The 18,963-nt window shown below is 35.1% G+C and overlaps 1 protein-coding gene across 1 annotated transcript in view; it reads right to left on the reverse strand.

Annotated features, from left to right (window-relative positions):
• Window positions 1–18,963, reverse strand: part of BCAS3 (BCAS3 microtubule associated cell migration factor) — a 619,018-nt gene that overhangs the window by 554,477 nt on the left and 45,578 nt on the right. Inside the window, exon 8 of the mRNA XM_058702849.1 lies at window positions 10,434–10,515. Within this exon, the coding sequence (XP_058558832.1) occupies window positions 10,434–10,515 (82 nt within the window). The remainder of the gene's footprint in view (window positions 1–10,433; window positions 10,516–18,963) is intronic.

The following is an 18,963-nucleotide window of genomic DNA, read 5'->3' on the forward strand; positions in this document are numbered from 1 at the left end:
TTTAAGTCATTTGAAAATGATGAAACTGGTGGTTGTACCTTATGAAAAAGTACTCTGAAAATTTACAAAAATAAGCAAATGAAAAAAGTTTAACTGTAGAATTACCCTGCATGTTTGTTTCTAGAAAAATAACTCTAGCCATTCATAGCATAAAAAACCAACAATGATTAGTATTTTTGACTGCCTGCTGGTCTGTTTATAATATTATAAGTTTCAGAAAATACCTGGAATTTACCTTCCACTAGGAAAAACTGGGTTGGATCTTAGGGTTCTTTTTAAACCTTTAAATATTTTGAGATGTGAAATTGTAAATTCCTTATAGCAGAACAAAAATAATAGTACCTTTCCAGTGATAAGTATAAATAACCCAGAAGAAATAAACCAAACTGGCTACCCAGTATTGTGGACGAGAGAACTTTGGCTCATAGACACTCGAGGAAACTTCTATCTCCAGAGTCCTTCTATTCTCAGAAAAAAGGTCCTAGCTTATAAGAATTAGTTCTAATACATTCTCAATATGAAGAAGTTCAGGTACTCAGTACACTGGACTCCTAAGGATAATGAATAAGATTTAATCTGCATTTCTAAGAAATCTGATTCAAGTCTGAGACTAAAATAATCTTTCTCCATAACCAATAAGAAAACAGCATGAATACAAGGCTAATATAACTTCTAATACAGTTACAAGCTCTATTACAGTTAAAAACAGCATTATTCATTTGGTCACTGACAAATGATTTTAAAAAAAATACTTTATACAAAAGCAGAGCTCTAGTTCCTCTTTTGTGAAATACAGAATAAATACATTTTGTATCACTACTCATTTTCCACGTAATTATGGAAAGCACTGCAGAGAAAGTAGTGATTAGATTGCTGTCTCATTATTCCAAAGAAATACATCATAGTATGGAAAACACCTTAATAAAGGAGAAACTTCCCCAAAAACCTATGAAAATCAGAAGATGTCAAGGAACAACCAAGAAAATATAAAAATAAAACAAATAACAAAAAAAATTAAATTCAACTTTCAAGAAGAGTCAAGATTTAAAGTTAGACATGTTATAAAATATGCAAAGATTTTCGTTGCATGAAACTAAAGACTGATAGATTTCATCAGATAACATGACAAATGGCAAACTATATATGAAGTTTACAGGATACATATCCATAACAATATATCACTAATAATAATCAAGAGCTCAATCAATAAGAGCAAAGGGTACAAATAAGCAAGGTATTAATCAGAATAAACAGCAAAAACGTGAAGATTTTCTACTCTTCCTAGCACTCAAAGACCAAAAAATTACAAATGAAAAGGGTTTTCCTCCATCAGATATGCAAAAACTATAAAGATTCATAATAGATAGACAGTAAAGGACAGAATTGGAGAAAAAAGGAATTTTCATGTACAGATGTCGGTATACTCTCTCTGAGAAGCAACCTTACAAGATGTATCAAAATTTTACACGTATATATTCTTTACCCAGGAATTCCCTTCTTTTTAATTTTATTTTTAATTTATTTTAATTTACATCCAAATTAGTTAGCATATAATGCAACAATGATTTCAGGAATAGATTCCTTAGTGCCCGTTACCCATTTAGCCCATTCCCCCTCCCACAACTCCTCCCATAACCCTCAGTTTGTTCTCCATATTTATCACTCTCTTCTGTTTTGTCCCCCTAACTGTTTTTACATTATTTTTGTTTCCATTCCCTTACGTTCATCTGTTTTCTCTCTTAAAGTCCTCATGTGAGTGAAGTCATAGGATTTTTATTTTTCTCTGACTAATCTAACTTAGCATAATACCCTCCAGTTCCATGCACATAGTTGCAAATGGCAAGATTTCATTCTTTTTGATTGCTGAGTAATACTCCATTGTATAGATATACCACACCTTCTTTATCCATTCATCCGTTGATGGACATTTAGGCTCTTTCCATACTTTGGCTACTGTTGATAGTGCTGTTAATAATATGGGGGTGCATGTGTCCCTTCGAAACAGCACACCTGTACCCCTTGGAAAAATGCCTAGTAGTGCAATTGCTGGGTTGCAGGATAGTTCTATTTTTAACTTTTGGAGGAACCTCCATACTGTTTTCGAGAGTGGCTGCACCAGCCTGCATTCCCACCAACAATGCAAAAGAGATCCTCTTTCTCTGCATCCTCGCCAACATCTGTTGTTGCCTGAGTTGTTAATGTTAGCCATTCTGACAGGTGTGAGGTGGTATCTCATTGTGGTTTTGATTTGTATTTCCCTGATGATGAGTGATGTGGAGCATTTTTTCATGTGTCAGTTGGCCATCTGGATGTCTTCTTTGGAGAAGTGTCTATTCATGTCTTTTGCCCATTTCTTCACTGGATTATTTGTTTTTCGGGTGTGGAGTTTGGTGAACTTTTTATAGATTTTGGATACTAACCCTTTATCTGATATGTCATTTGCAAATATCTTCTCCCATTCTGTAGGCTGCCTTTTAGCTTTGCTGATTGTTTTCTTCGCTATGCAGAAGATTTTTATTTTGATGAGGTCCCAGTAGTTCATTTTTGCTTTTGTTTCCCTTGCCTCTGGAGACATGTTGAGTAAGAAGTTGCTGCGGCCAAGATCAAAGAGGTTTTTGCCTGCTTTCTCCTCGAGGATTTTGGTGGCTTCCTGTCTTACATTGAGGTCTTTCATCCATTTTGAGTTTCTTTTTGTGTATGGTGTAAGAAAGCGGTCCAGGTTCATTCTTCTGCCTGTCGCTGTCCAGTTTTCCCAGCAACACTTGCTGAAGAGACTGTCTTTATTCCATTGGATATTCTTTCCTGCTTTGTCAAAGATTAGTTGGCCATACGTTTGTGGGTCCATTTCTGGGTTCTCTATTCTGTTCCATTGATCTGAGTGTCTGCTCTTGTGCCAGTACCATACTGTCTTGATGGTTACAGCTTTGTAGTATAGCTTGAAGTCTGGGATTGTGATGCCTCCTGCTTTGGTTTTTTTTTTCAAGATCACTTTGGCTATTCGGGGTCTTTTCCAGTTCCATACAAATTTTAGGATTATTTGTTCTAGCTCTGTGAAGAATGCTGGTGTTATTTTGATAGGGATTGCATTGAATATGTAGATTGCTCTGGGTAGTATTGACATTTTAACAATATTTGTTCTTCCTATCGAGGAGCATGGAATCTTCTTCCATTTCTTTGTGTCTTCTTCAATTTCTTTCATAAGCTTTCTACAGTTTTCAGTGTATAGATTTTCACCTCTTTGGTTAGATTTATTCCTAGGTATTTTGTTTTTTTGTGCAACTGGAAATGGGATTGATTCCTTGATTTCTCTGTCACTTCATTGTTGGTGTATAGGAATGCAACCGATTTCTGTGCATTGATTTTATATCCTGCAACTTTGCTGAATTCATGAATCAATTCTAGCAGTTTTTTGGTGGAATCTTTTGGGTTTTCCATATAGAGTATCATGTCACCTGCGAAGAGTGCAAGTTTGACCTCCTCCTGGCCGATTTGGATGCCTTTTATTTCTTTGTGTTGTCTGATTGCAGAGGCTAAGACTTCCAATACTATGTTGAATAACAGTGGTGAGAGGGGACATTCCTGACCTTAGGGGGAAAGCTCTCAGTTTTTCCCCATTGAGGACGACATTAGCGTTGGGTCATTCATACATGGCTTTTATGATCTCAAGGTATGCTCCTTCTATCCCTACTTTCTTGAGGGTTTTTATCAAGAAAGGATGCTGCTGTATTTTGTCAAATGCTTTCTATGCATCTATTGAGAGAATCATATGGTTCTTGTCCTTTCTTTTATTGATGTGATGAATCACATTAATTATTTTGTGGATATTGAACCAGTCCTGCATCCCAGGTATAAATCCCACTTGGTCGTGGTGAACAATTTTTTTAATGTATTTTTGGATCCGGTTGGCTAATATCTTGTTGAGGATTTTTGCATCCATGTTCACAGGGAAATTGGTCTATAGTTCTCCTTTTTAGTGGGGTCTCTGTCTGGTTTTGGAATCAGGGTAATGCTGGCTTCATAGAAAGGGTCTGGAAGTTTTCCTTCCATTTCTATTTTTTTGGAACACCTTCAAGAGAATAGGTGTTAACTCTTCCTTAAATGTTTGGTAGAATTCCTCTGGAAAGCCATCTGGCCCTGGACTCTTGTTTTTTGGCAGATTTTTGATTACTAATTCGATTTCCTTACTGGTTATGGGACAGTAATTCCCTTCTAAGAGTTATCTTAAGGGCTGCCTGGATAGCTCAGCCAGTTAAGCATCCGACTTTGGCTCAAGTCACAATCTCATGGTTTATGGGTTCAAGCCTCTCATCAGGCTCTGTGCTGACAGCTCAGAGCCTGGAGTCTGCTTCAGATTCTGTGTCTCCTTCTCTCTTTGCCCCTTCCCCACTTATGCTCTGTCTGTCTTCCAAAAATAAATAAACGTTAAAAAAAATTTAACAGCTATCCTAAGAAAATAATTCCCTGTATTTTTTAATTGCACATATATAGAAGTATGTAACAACATAACTTGCTAGGGGGAAAGTCAAAATTAATATAAATGTTTATACAAAGGAATGACGCACACACCCTAGAGCCAATACATGCAACATATGTAAAGAACTTGAATCAGGCCCGGGACATAATACTACAAGTTAATTTCATGCATGTTAAGGGGAAAAGTCAGGAAATGGATACTCTTAAGCTGTGAACTCAGTATCTGGAGGAAGGAAGAAAAGGAAGGAAAGAAGTAACCTAGATTTATCTCTGATAACACAGAACCAAATGAATTTTCACTTTCTACAATTAGTATTGCTTAAATTTTTATCTTTTTTTTTAAGTTTTATTCATTTAAGTAATCTCTACACCCGATGTGGGACTCAAACTCACAACCCTGAAAGAGTCACACACTCTTCCAATTGAGCCAGACAGGCACCCCTCTTTAAATTTTTATAATAAATATTTTAACTGGTTAGAATTATATGGTCTTTATTTTAAGATACTAAAAACATATTAAAGTGAAAGTGCTTTCTGATCCCACTCCTTGGAAATAATCATTACTAGCACAAAGTTTATAATCATATACATTTTTAACTTTACATTAACACATACATGCTAATATATTTTATTTCAAATGTGAGGTACTGAGATACTAAAAACTACAATGGCTACTGAGAGTAATGATATGAAGAATCTGCTTTGCTTGAAATAAGTTCTTGAAAATTTTTAAAAATAAATAACAGTTTTTATCTGATATTAGAATACCAATTGATTGGTCATACTTTTCTGAAATACTCTCATAAAAAATTCTAAAGCAGGTGTAGGTTCATTAAGAAAATAATCAATTATTGCTGACCATGGAAAGCACAAACTATGCTGATATGAGTAAATGCCCATTTATAGTATATTATATTTAATAACGACCTACCATGGCATAAGATGCCATCCAAATCCTTCAGTTTCTCACTTTTAAAGGACAGACTTTCCACAGAAACACCTACAGAAAGGGAACCTGCTTTTCTACTGGGTCATAATTTTCAAAAGATTTTACCATCTTTTGAAGCAACTTTTTTTTCTTTTTTTTTTAATGTTTTTATTTTATTTTTGAGAGAGAGAGAGAGAGAGAGAGAGGTACAGAGAGAGGAGGGTACAGATGATCTGAAGCAGGATCCACACTGAAAGCAGAGAGCCTGCTGCGGGGTTCAAACTCACAAACCATGAGATCATGACCTGAGCTGAAGTCAGACACTCAACCAACTGAGCCACCCAGGTGCTCCACCATGTAACAACTCTCAACAAATATTTATTAACACCTTGAAACAAGTACTTGGTGAGGTGCGAAAGATATGAAGACAGAATACAAATCTAGCCAAGAGGTATAGGGTGCCTGGCTGGCTCTGTCAGTGGGGCATGTGACTCTTCATCTAGGGGTTGCAAGTTCAAGCCCCATGTTGGGTGTAGAGAATACTTAAAATAATAAAATCTTTAAAACAAAAACAATCTAACGAGAGGTAAATGAGCAACTAAAATTAAAAAAAGGAGAGTAAATCGTACATCAGCACATACTGTTAAATTGAATATGGAGCAAAAAGGGTTAGCAGAACATGAGAATTCTAGAAAAGGAAATCGCAATGAAATGACCTTAAAGAGAATGGATCATTTGAGGAAATGAAAGAAGTTCAGTACAACTATCACAAAGGAGTAATATCAGAGCAAGGAAGAAGATGTGAGACACTCTTTAAGGATGGCTGAAAATGCATGCACCTGGGTGGCTCAATCAGTTAAGCATCCGACTCGTGGTTTCAGCTTAAGTCACCATCTCATGGTTCGTGGGTCCGAGCCCTGCACTGGGTTCTGTGCTAGCAGCATGGAACCTGCTTGGGATTCTCTCTCTCTCTCTCTCTCTCTCTCTCTCTCTCTCTCTCTCTGCCCTTCTCCCCTCTCATGCTGTCCCTCTCTCAAAATAAATAAATAAACTTAAAAAAATATTTTTTTTAAAGGATGGCTGAAAATGATGCTGGAAAAATACAGTGAGGGGATCAGTTCACAAAAGATCTAATGAACCTGGTATTCAACAACTGTGCTAAATTCACTTCTTAATTCTAAAGTTTATAGGTTCTTTTGCATTTTCCATATATACAATCAAGTTATCGATGAATAAAGACAATTTTACATCTTTCATTCTAGTATTTACACCTTTTATTTATTTTTCTTGCCTATTGTAATGTCTAGGACCTACATTCAAAGATAAATAAAAGTTGTGGTAGAAGCTATCCCAAACTCAGCAGAAAGTATTTAATATATCACTATTAAGTATATTGTAAGCTGTAGGTTTTTTATAATCTTTATCATACTGAGGATGTTTCTATCCTAATTTGTGGAAAGGTTTTTTTAATCATAAATGATTACTGAATTTTATCAAAAGTTTTTTCCACTTCTAATAAGATGCTCATCTGGGTTTTCTTCTTTGTTCTATTAATACAAATTACACTGAATGATGTGAATGATTTTCAAATGTTAACTAACCTTGTATTTCTGAAATATCTTACTCGGTCATGATATATCATTCTTTGCATATATCACTGGATTCTAGTTGGTAATATTTATATGTAAGTTACATCAAGAAAGAAAGAAAAGAGAAGAAGAGGGAGAGGGGAGGGAGAGCGGATAAGAAGGGAGTAGGCAGAGAGGGAGAGCGAATTGTTGGGTATGAGAAGGTAAGATTAAGAAAAACAAGTTAGTATAGAGGTGCCTGGGTGGCTCAGTTAGTTAAGTCCAACTCTTGATCTCGGCTCAGGTCACGATCTCACAGTTTATGGGATGGAGCCCCACACTGGGCTCTAAGCTGACAGAGCAGAGCATGCTTGGAATTCTCTCGTGCACTCATGCATGCACATGTATGCTCTCTTTCTCAAAATAAATAAACATTTTTTTTTAAATAAGGAAAAAAAAGAAAAACATGATAATAGAAAAGAATTATTCAACAGAAGAGTTTATAATCCCGAGGGAGACAATCTCCCAAAAAGAACAGGAAAGAAATTGTTTTTTAAAACTGATCATTCTAGGGGCACTTGGGTAGCTCAGTTGGTTGAGCATCCGACCCAACTTCAGCTCAGGTCATGATCTCATGGTTCGTGAGTTCAAGCCTTGCATTGGGCTCTGTGCTGACAGTTCAGAGCCTAGAGCCTACTTCGGATTCTGTGTCTCCCTCTCGCTCTCCGCCCCCCCCCCCACCACTAATGCTCTGCCTCTCTCTCTCTCAAAAATAAACATTAAAAAATAAAAATTAAAAAAATAAAAAATAAAATTAATCATTCTAAGGAGTATAACAGCCAAATAATGTAAGTACCTGGGAGAACAAATAAAACTAAAAGAAGGCATCAAAAAATAAATTTAAAGAAATTTTCTAAAACTGCACTAATTTTCAGGGGCGCCTGGGTGGCGCAGTCGGTTAGGCGTCCGACTTCAGCCAGGTCACGATCTCGCGGTCCGTGAGTTCGAGCCCCGCATCAGGCTCTGGGCTGATGGCTCGGAGCCTGGAGCCTGTTTCCGATTCTGTGTCTCCCTCTCTCTCTGCCCCTCCCCCGTTCATGCTCTGTCTCTCTCTGTCCCAAAAATAAATAAAAAAAAAAACGTTGAAAAAAAAAATTTAAAAAAAAAAAAAAAACTGCACTAATTTTCATCCTCACTGAAGGGGCCCAGGACAATGTATGAGCTAAGAAACATCATTGTAAAGTTTGAGAACACTGGGAACAAGACTAACATTATGCTAGTTCCCAGAGAAAAACAAGCCATAGACAAAGAAAAAGGTATCAAAATGGCTTCAGACTCTTCAACCATAACACTAGATCAATGCCTTCAAAATTCTGAACACCATTTACAAAAAAGTATTTGTTAGCCAGCCAAATTAGCAATCAAGAATTAAGAAAGAATAAAGACAACTTCAGACAAACAAGATTTACCACACATCTTTTTTCCAGAAGCTACTAAAGAACTTACTACATCAAAATGATCACACAAAGCAAAATGGATGAAAGAGAGGGATGGGGTATTCTATTTTCCATTACAAATTTTATGTGATCAGTCACATGTAGAACTTCAGTGTAGAACTTCAATTAATCAAATACAACAAAAGTGATACATATGTAACTTTTGCACAAGAACATTTAGCTGTGTGAAATTATATTTTAAATATAATATTATAGGGGCGCCTGGGTGGCTCAGTCGGTTAAGCGTCCGACTTCAGCTCAGGTCACGATCTCACGGTCCGTGAGTTCGAGCCCCGCGTCGGGCTCTGGGCTGACGGCTCAGAGCCTGGAGCCTGCTTCCGATTCTGTGTCTCCCTCTCTCTCTGCCCCTCCCCCGTTCATGCTCTGTCTCTCTCTGTCTCAAAAATAAATAAAACGTTAAAAAAAAAAAAAATTTTTTTTAATAAATAAATATAATATTATATTTTTAAATATTATATTATAGAAGAGAAATCTTTTTTTAATTAGATAAAATAAATTAAGCATATTCAAATTCTACTACCAACAATAACTTTTATAGCTTTATACTCTCTCACGAAGTATTTCTGCCCAAAGTAAAAGTTGAAAAAGGTGGGAAATTAATAACTGACATATATAAAAGAGCTTCATAAATGAACTGAAAGGAGAAAAATCTGCCTCTGAATTACATACAAAAGAAACAAAGACATAGCAGAGTCTTCTAATAATAAAGTTGTTCTTGAGTCCAACTATCCAAAGAGAAGGCTGCCTACTCCAAAAACCTTCCAGAAAAAAGATGTTCAACAATCTTCCTTGTTAAAAGATTTCACCAAAACTCAAATGCAATAAAAATCAGAGCAAGAGAGAGTGAAAGAGAGCAAAGGAGAGACAGCTGAACTCTGGATGTGTCATATAGCCCAATAACAAGGAGAAAAATCTCTACATGACTGCAGGATGCTGTTGCCTTGTTACCTCCACCCTTCCCATTTCCATTAAGCAGATTTAATCGCTAAATTGATCCCTGACATTACTTACACATATGGTTAGTGCATAACGCACACAGTAGTAAGTTTTAATAAACTTCATTCTCACCAGTTTAGAGAATTATAAGCTAAATGAAGTATTATAAGGACGATTATCCAACTTCTAGTAAACTTTAAAAACAGAATTAGACTTTTTAATATCCTCTTTTTAAAAAGATTTTAGAGTATGCAAACAAGATTAAAATGACTATGTTTTCATTGCTCGTGCAAAAACATTCTGAGTGAACACAGGCAAATTAATGAGAAAACATATCACTAAAGAGTCAGGAGTTATTAGGCACCCAAATAGCATATTTAATTTAAACACATATTTGACTTTTTAAATCAAAACATACATAATATTTAAATACAACATTAAGAAGTATTCATTTTTAAAGCAGAGATTAAAGGTCAAAAGCCCGAAACTGTACTTCTGACAAGGCTGGAAATATAGACAGCAGACTTATCCACAAGCGAGATAATGGTGAAAACCAAGCTCTCCAAGGCAGTTTAAGAATAACTGCGAAGAAGAGCAAAGACATGAGAACAACAGAGACTTGGGGAATACCCACAGAAGAAAGCTAAGCCAGAAGCATAACAAAAGCAGTACAGTCAGCAAGGAAGGTATCTGGGAAGAGTGATGCCATGAAAACCAAGAGAGAAGAGGGTTTCAAGAAAGAGCCAGCAAAGTCAGAGGCTAAATTGAGATCAAAGAGGATGAAGATAAATCAAAACCACAGTAGAATGTGAATGGCCATATTGAATTGGTTAAGATTACCTATTTCCATCTCAACTGACAGAACAAGAATTTATCTTGTGGGGAGGAAAGGATGGGGCATGGACACTTGGAGGAAAACAGACTTTAGTTATCATTCTTGCTGTCTGTAGTCCAAGACCAATAAAAGAGAAACTCCTAAATGATTTGTTTCTTCTCAAGGGCTACACTCACCAAACTGTGGAGCAGGCAAGATTCTAGCCGCTCGAATGGGGCCATGTCGAACAGAAAAGAGCTCCTGGGCTTCCCCACTGATCTGCATGAGAAGACAAAAAATTTCCATAAATGAAAATACAGGTCAGAATATGATTATATGAAAACAAGATCTCCTAAATTTTATCACAATTTTTTGTCTGAAATGTAATATATGTACACACAGAGACACACACATTTATGGTTGTTCATACACATTCAGCATATTCATATTTAAATTACCACAAATATTTTTAGAAAATGATAAGAGCACACACTTAATATAAACAGGAAAATGAATGATCTGCTCTTAAAGTCTATAATTCTTATCTTTAAGAAACTCCTGTTAGTCTGCTCAGTTCCTGCATGATTGCCTTTCATTTTAGAGCAGAGCAACTGTGATTTTTTTAATTAGTACCAGGTGTTCCACATAACAAAAAGGTAAATATTCTTAGTATTCTGAAAAACAGAACTTAAATGTAGTAATTTCTGCAAATATGTTGTAAAGGAGAAAAAGCAAAACATATTGCAAAGAACACATAGTGGAACATGAATAACCTGTGCACCAGGTTATGGTTCTGCAACTACCTTCCTGTTAACGACTTTGAATAAATCATTTAGCATCTATAAACCTATATATTTCTCTTTTTTTAATATATTTTGAATTAAAATCATAGATATTTAAGGTGTACAACATGATGGTTTCATAGGCATACATAATAAAATTATTACTGCAGTCATTTCCTCCTTTTCTGTATGATGAGAACACATGAAATCTACCCTCAACATTTTTAAAGTATTCAACACAGTGTTATTAACTACAGGCATCATGCCTTCACATTATATCTCTAGACTTACTCATTCTACATAATTGCAACTCTGTACCCTTTGACCAACATCTCTCCACTCCCCTCACCTCCCATAAGCCTGTATTATTTTGCATTTATAAACCTAAAAGGTAAAGGTGCCAAAGAACCTCAAAATACTAATCATTTCAATATTCTATGAATTAAAGAAGTAATATGTAAGCATCTTTAAATGTCATCATTTTTATTTTTTTTTTATTTTTTTTTTAAATTTTTTTTTTTTTTTTACCATTTTTATTTATTTTTGAGACAGAGAGAGACAGAGTATGAACAGGGGAGGGGCAGAGAGAGAGGGAGACACAGAATCAGAAGCAGGCTCCAGGCTCTGAGCCATCAGCCCAGAGCCCGATGCAGGGCTCGAACTCACGGACCGCGAGATCGTGACCTGAGCCGAAGTCGGCCGCTTAACCGACTGAGCCACCCAGGCGCCCCACCATCATCATTTTTATTATACACATAGATCAAACACTGTATGAATGTTCGTTTTGAGTCATATCAGATTTATTCCTCAGATATAAAGAGTACAGTAGTATATTAACCCAAAGGTAAAAGGGTATGACAATATATGTGTCAAGTGCAAAAACAACTGCTTTTCCAAACTAGTGGTTCAAGAGAACAGTTTGCTGCTAATTGAAGTATTGAGCAGATTAAACTAGAATTAGTTAAGACTGCTTTAAGTGATAATTTAGTCCCCGATACATTTTCATAACTCTCAAGCGTTTGATGGAATATGTGATATCAGATGGGGAAAATGGCCAAAATTATAAAACTAGTTCTAAATACTCAAGAACTTACAACACATGTAAAAAACATTCAATAAGAGAAACATGCGGATGGTAGTTTTTTTTCAATAGGGCCTGCCAAACAAGCAGTTTAAAATATAAACAACATATATAAGATAAAAGGCTTATAAAGCTTTCAATATTAAACTGTAAATCTGCAGCACTTCCTTTAACTACTTTTTCAGATCTTCAGCTTCTCTTCTGTCTGAATTTAAGGACTGCAAGCTATAAATATTTTGTTTCTTATAAATGTTAACTTATGGTGATGCCTAAAGAGCCATCATATTCATTCTGCCTATAAAAATTACTATAAACTTATTCGCTGGCCACAATGGCAAATCTCTCTATAGCACTTGGGATGCAGGTTTGAGGAATGCTAGGCTCTTCGCACCAACTGTGCAACAACAGCACCACCTATCACCAATTAAACACACCAAACTATAAACTCAGTATAGCAAAAGATAAGAATTTAGCTCTCTACAAACTCCTTTGTGAACATTAATTTTCTACATGAAAAACATGGCCATTATATACTATAGCTCTGAAGTCTACAGTTTAATATTATAGAACAGAATTTAAAATTTAGAAAAAGCCTTAAAAGGTCACTTTGTTCAACCTCCCACCCAACACAGGAATCACACATTCTCTAAAATCTAAAAAGCATGATCTCTCTGATATTAAGCACACTTTCGCTGAAAGGTACGTCACTAATGTAATGCATTTATATTATAGAGTTATTATTAGCTATCTCCACCAAAATGGGGATATAAAAATGGATAAATAATATTCTTCAATATACAGACTATTCTACTTACAAGGAAATAAAAAATTATAAAACAATACTGTAGAAGTTGCACTGAAATTGTAATTCAGAGCAATGAAAAACACTTCTCACTCTAACAAATATACATTCATACTTTTAACAAATCATAATATTCTAACTCAAAATCTGCTGTGTACTATTATGGCCATATTCCACAGATCTAGCATTTAGCTTTTGGTTCTATCAAATAAAGCCTTAAAGTAAAGTAAAATAAAAAATAAAAGTCTAATCATATTTAACTGACCTATGTGTACTAAATTATACTAAATAATAAAGAACAAGGCAAACCTGTCTTGGCATTCTCACAATATGATAAACATTTGTTAACACTGGATTTAATTCACATGAGCTTTACTCTGACATTGAAAAACATTTTGAAATCTGAACACACCATGCTCTCCAGCATAACAGCTTTCAAAACAGACCTAAATGCTCTATTCTATTCTAAGCTTCTACTCTAAATCCCTCTTTAAATATACCGCAAAAGGTAAGAAAAAACATTAGGACTGATTACAAAATGCATCCCACATTTATTACCCATCCTTTATTACCTCTAAGTTAAGATCCTTCAATCTTTAATTGTAGCATAAGGGAAGGGAGGGATGAAGAAACATTCTGGCACTATTTACAAATATTTGTGACTATGTTAAAATCAAGATTGTTAGAAGCATAATTCCAAAGTATCCTAAGTGAGTCTCAAATGCCAAACTTCTGAGATGAGAGAACTCTCCAAACAATGTGTACAAATGCTACACTGGAATACTATTTCAGAAGAGTGCCAACAAAGTGTGTACAGATAAGACGTGCACATTTTAGAAAGAACACAAGTTGGATATGTCCTTACAGGCTCGGCTTTAGCTGCCGCTTTCAGTTGCCTCTAATAATTTTATACAGCATGTTCACTGGTAATTCTGCTCTCAAATAAATGCGTGTCAAAACTGATTAAGTTTTTAAAGGCTTTCAAAGTGATTTTTACATTTCTTAAAAAAGAGCTCACTGAAAATGGAAAAAAAAAAAATCTCAGAGATGAGGATTTTATATATCCTGACAAGAATTACCAGGAGCGTTAAGTTCATTTTTAAACCAACAATAATAAATACAAGGGCAGAATTACAAGGAAGGAGTTGTACCAAGCAATGTTCCAACTTCCTGGCAACTGTGGTAACTTGGGGAGAGGAGCAAACAGGGAGGAAACCTCTCCAAGAGTTCCTCATGGGTCTCTGCCTTTGTTCTTACTGGCATTTTAATTTCTGATGACAGACTTTTGTTGTTTGGAGCATAAACCGGACGTACCAGTTTGGAGGCACAATAAGGAGAACAAAGAATGATTTGTTCACACTGTAGGAAAAAAATCTTTTCCAACCATAGAAAATAGCTTTCGCATGGTGAAAATATGCAAATTACATACCAAACCAAAAAAGTGGGGGGGAGAGTACAAGTTTAGAATCTCACAACTCAATCTAAGGCAAAGGGAAATTATAACAGCCGAGACAATACACACAGGGAAAGGGCTATAAAAGTTGTGGGAGAGCTTTATAACTACCTCTAGAAAATTCTAAAAGCAAATGAAGGTCATCTAGCCCTCAGAACCAAACTTGTTTCTGAAATCATGATGACTTTTCAAAGATATATGACTACAAAATAGAAAAGTCAATCAAATACCATGGACAATAATAATAATGCTTTATGACACAGAATTAGGACAAGAGTACATATTACACCCCCAACTTCCCTTTTAGATACTAGTCAAATGGAGAATTGTGTCTGCAGTTGATTCTTTTTATCAAACATTGTTGAATAACAGACACAGAAACAACACCTCAATCATACATATATGTACAGCTTAATGAATTTTCCATGTTAAAATACCTCTGTCACCAGCACAGACATCAAGAAACAGAACATGACAGATACTCAGAAGGTCCCTCACACCCCTTTCCCAGTCACAAACCCAACTCAAGAATAATCATAACCACTATCCTGACTTCATTACATATAAATTTTACTCATTCAAATTTATGCAAATAGAATCACACAGTATACACTCTTTTGTGAATTACATATGTATGAAATTCATTCATGTTGTTGCATACGATTGGCTTTTTATTTTTTTATTGTATTTTTTAAATTTCTATCACTATACAGATTTCCACTGTGTGAAAAATACTACAATTTATCCATTTTACTATTGGTGGACTTCCAGGTTGTTTCTAGTTCTTGGCTCTTAAGATGTCAGGAAAAATTGAAAAAACTTTCAAATGAGAAAAAAATCACTATATGTCCTTTCAATGGATTACCAAGAGTGTCTAGTGGACGCTTTGGGGTTATTTGATTTTATACACATCTATACCCTTGTTTTGCAATATTGTAAGTTATAGAAAACTGATAGTAACTGACTCTTGTCCACAGAAATGCAAGTGAATTTTGTCTGGAAGAGATACAATTGAATTCCACTCTATAAAAAAGATGATTCCAGGCAGTACATTTTAGTTTCAGTAGTATATTAACCAGGTTTGCACCTCGTAAAAAGTTCATTTTAGTATTTCTAATTGCCTATATTGGTTCTTCAGATTCTCCCTTGAACCAGCTGTAACAACTTGCCAAACACCTCATTTATTAATGAGTTAAATAAAATCTATGACATCTGTTCCATTTTACAGTTGTAGGAGAGCCATGATTTTAGCATTTTTAAAAGAACATTGTAAAGAATACTGTTATGAATATTCTTGCACATTTCATTTAGTGAATACATACATATATATATTCCTCCTGGTATAAATCTACTAGTTAGAATTGCTCCTATATTAGGCATATGTGCATATTTTGTAGATTTCAACAAAATAGTTTTCTACAGTGATTGTACAAATTGACACTTCCACCAGCAATGAAAAAGAGTTCTACCTGCTCACTTCCTCACCAACAGTTTGTATCAGGCACTCTGGCGTGTTCAATGGGACTTTCACTGTGGTTTTAATTTGTATTTTCTTCATGACTAAGGAGATGGATCAAACACCTTTTCATATGCTTATTGGAATTAGTTATACTATTCCATGAATGACTGTTAAAGTCTCTTGCCCACTACAGTTCCCTGATTCTAAGACATTATGGATTTAAATCTATTGTGCACAGCGAATGAAATGCAGGTCAGTATCCTCTGAAAAGTAATGCTGCCTCAAACTAACTATATAAATAGTCTTCATTGTAGTGGACTGCCATCAGGGAAAATGATGTAAGACTTTTGTCCTGAAGGACCCTTGATTACCACATGTATATATGATGAATAGTTCAGAATATGAATGAGACTCAAGAACTCATTTCAAGAAAAAGGTAGAACTCTTTATAGCTAATCAAATTCGTATCTTAATTCCAAATCCAGTAATAAATAAGCAACCTTCCCTTCAACAAGGTACAATGGCTTGGTTATAGTGACATGATATCCATCTCTTGAAGTGAAAAATATGATTTGTAAAAATTCATACTAACATTCAAAGAAAATTCCGTCTCTGTTAAAGATAGGAAACACACAAAAATTACTATACTTTCCCTGGAACTCAAACAGCTCAAACAAAAGGTAATGACTAGTAGTTCTTTTTCTTGATACTTTAACAAGTTTTCATCTTTAAAATAAAAAAAATTAAAAAGAAGTATTAATTTGCCTATTTTTTTTCAAAATGGGTACAGCATATATAGCAGATGATTTCCTGGCTAGAAATATGATTGAAAACCAAGACACCAGACATGAAAGACAAAAGAAAAAAATTCCCCATGTTTATCTCATGCACATGCAGACTTTCAATCAAAAATATCTTTCATGTCAGAGTTCTCCACACCAGTAATGGCTCCGGTTCCACTTGGAAAGTCTGACAGAGTAAAAGCAGCCCACAGGTGGGACCCTGGAAGTTTTATTCTTTTCCCAAAATCAAGGGAAAGTACAGCAATGACAAGTACAATGGCAAGTACATACAACAATATGCCAGGATCATAGGTTGCAAATATCACACATCAACCACATCAAATATTCCAACAAACTGGACTTGTGTTTATTAACTATAATAATTTGAGAGAGAGAGAGAGAGAGAGAGAGAGAGAGAGAGAGAGAGACAGAGCACGAGTGGGGGAGGGGTAAAGAGAGAGAGGAAGACACAGAATCTGAAGCAGGCTCCAGGCTCTGAGCTGTCAGCACAGAGCCCAATTCAGATCCTCTGTCCCCTTTCTCTCTGCCCCTCCCCTGCTCTCACTCTCTCTCAAAAAAGAAAATAGAGGTGATGATATATCTAAGAAGGTATCAGCCTCATTATTCAATCTTAATGGTATTTAGCATAAATCTGACTTTGCCCCACTGTTCTCAAAGCAAGTTATTAATATTTAATGTCTGAAAATGTGTTATAATACCATACAATAAAACACATTTGGTACATCTCATTCTTGAAGCCACCAGTATATTACTTCCTATGTTTTACAGCTCTCAGTAAAAGGGCTATTACCAAGGTGGAAAGCAGCACATCATCTGTGCAACAGTTCTTACAAGGCAGTCTCCACCCTCTCTAGCAAATACCCTACACTCATTCCAATCTTTATGTGTTTATATGATGTTTTTACCTACAACAGGTTTTCTTACCAACTATGATGTTTTAAAAACAGCACATTTAAATATGCAAATAGTTATCAATCTTTCTAAATATGCCACATGTACTAACCACACAGATACAACTGAAATGAAGTTCCTTAAAAAAAAGAGCATCATTTCCTTAAAGGTAACACCAAATAAAAGTTTAATTAAGGAGAAAATGTAAACTATAGACTTAAAGTTATTAATAACTTATATCAATATTGGTTCATTAATTTTAACAAATGTACCTCACTAATGCAAGATGTTAAACAGGGGCAAATACGGTGGTGAGGGGATACATGGGAACTCTCTGTACTTTCTACTCAATTTTTAGGTAGACCTATAATTGGTCAAAAAAATAATGTCTATTAACTTTTATTTACATATATAGGCATGGAAAAATGTGGAAATTCCACAAATAAATTTTAACCTTTCCTGATACCCCTCCCAAAAATACAGAGAGTGAGAATGAAGAGGTGATGAGGTCTTATACTAAGAGAATTCAGTTCTTAAAGCAACAGAAGGAACTCACTTCGCCTATTTAAATGTACAAGTGTATAGTTATCACTTTGCTAACTACTTCACATGTGGTAATCATACCACACAACTGAACTGACGATGAAGTTCTTTAAAAAAATGAACATTTAATGACTTTTTTTTTAGCTTCAGAAGTCACAACAAGTTTTTAATTGGGAGGAAAAGCAAAAATACAAAGAAATATAGGGAAAAGAGTGAGAAGTATGACGTTATACCATGGTATTCGATTAATAAGCAACAAAATGACTCCACTAGCTATATGAGTAACTATTATAACTACAAAGCAATCCCTAATGAGAGCTGATAGTCTCTCTCTAGAATCACCCCATGAGCCAATTTGATGATATATTTTCATTTTAGATGTAAGGAAACAAAAAACAATATTCTCCAAACATGACCAGACCAAAGAGGCATCAAAATCTCCTGTTAGTATACTGTATTCAAAACAGTTTTTAACCTCAAGCCTTTTTTCTCCAACAAGTCACTGCCAGGGCATTATTTTATGTTTTACAACTCTGTTCCAACAATTTCAAAAACTTAAGACAGCACAGTTTGAAGAAAAGATTCCTAATAGTAAGAGCTTTGGAAAGCTCTTAAAATTAGGAGGAAGACAGGGATAACATTTTTGTTTTATTTTTGCCTAACTAACCACAAATGATTCAGTTAATGTCAGAGTGTCAGTATCTCTGTAACCTACTGTGTATGCCATCAAAAAAAAAAAAAATGCAAACCACAAAAACCACCTAAAACACATATTTTTGAGGACTAACAACTTATAGAGCAGATACTTGCTAACCACATAAAGCAGACAGCAATTGAGTCTATATTTTGGTCTTGACACGAAATTCAAAATACAAAACTTGAGCAAGAAGGAAGTGAGTTTCAAGAACAATAT

The sequence above is a fragment of the Neofelis nebulosa genome, chromosome 16 (genome assembly GCF_028018385.1).
Source record: "Neofelis nebulosa isolate mNeoNeb1 chromosome 16, mNeoNeb1.pri, whole genome shotgun sequence".
Classification (NCBI taxonomy): domain Eukaryota; kingdom Metazoa; phylum Chordata; class Mammalia; order Carnivora; family Felidae; genus Neofelis; species Neofelis nebulosa.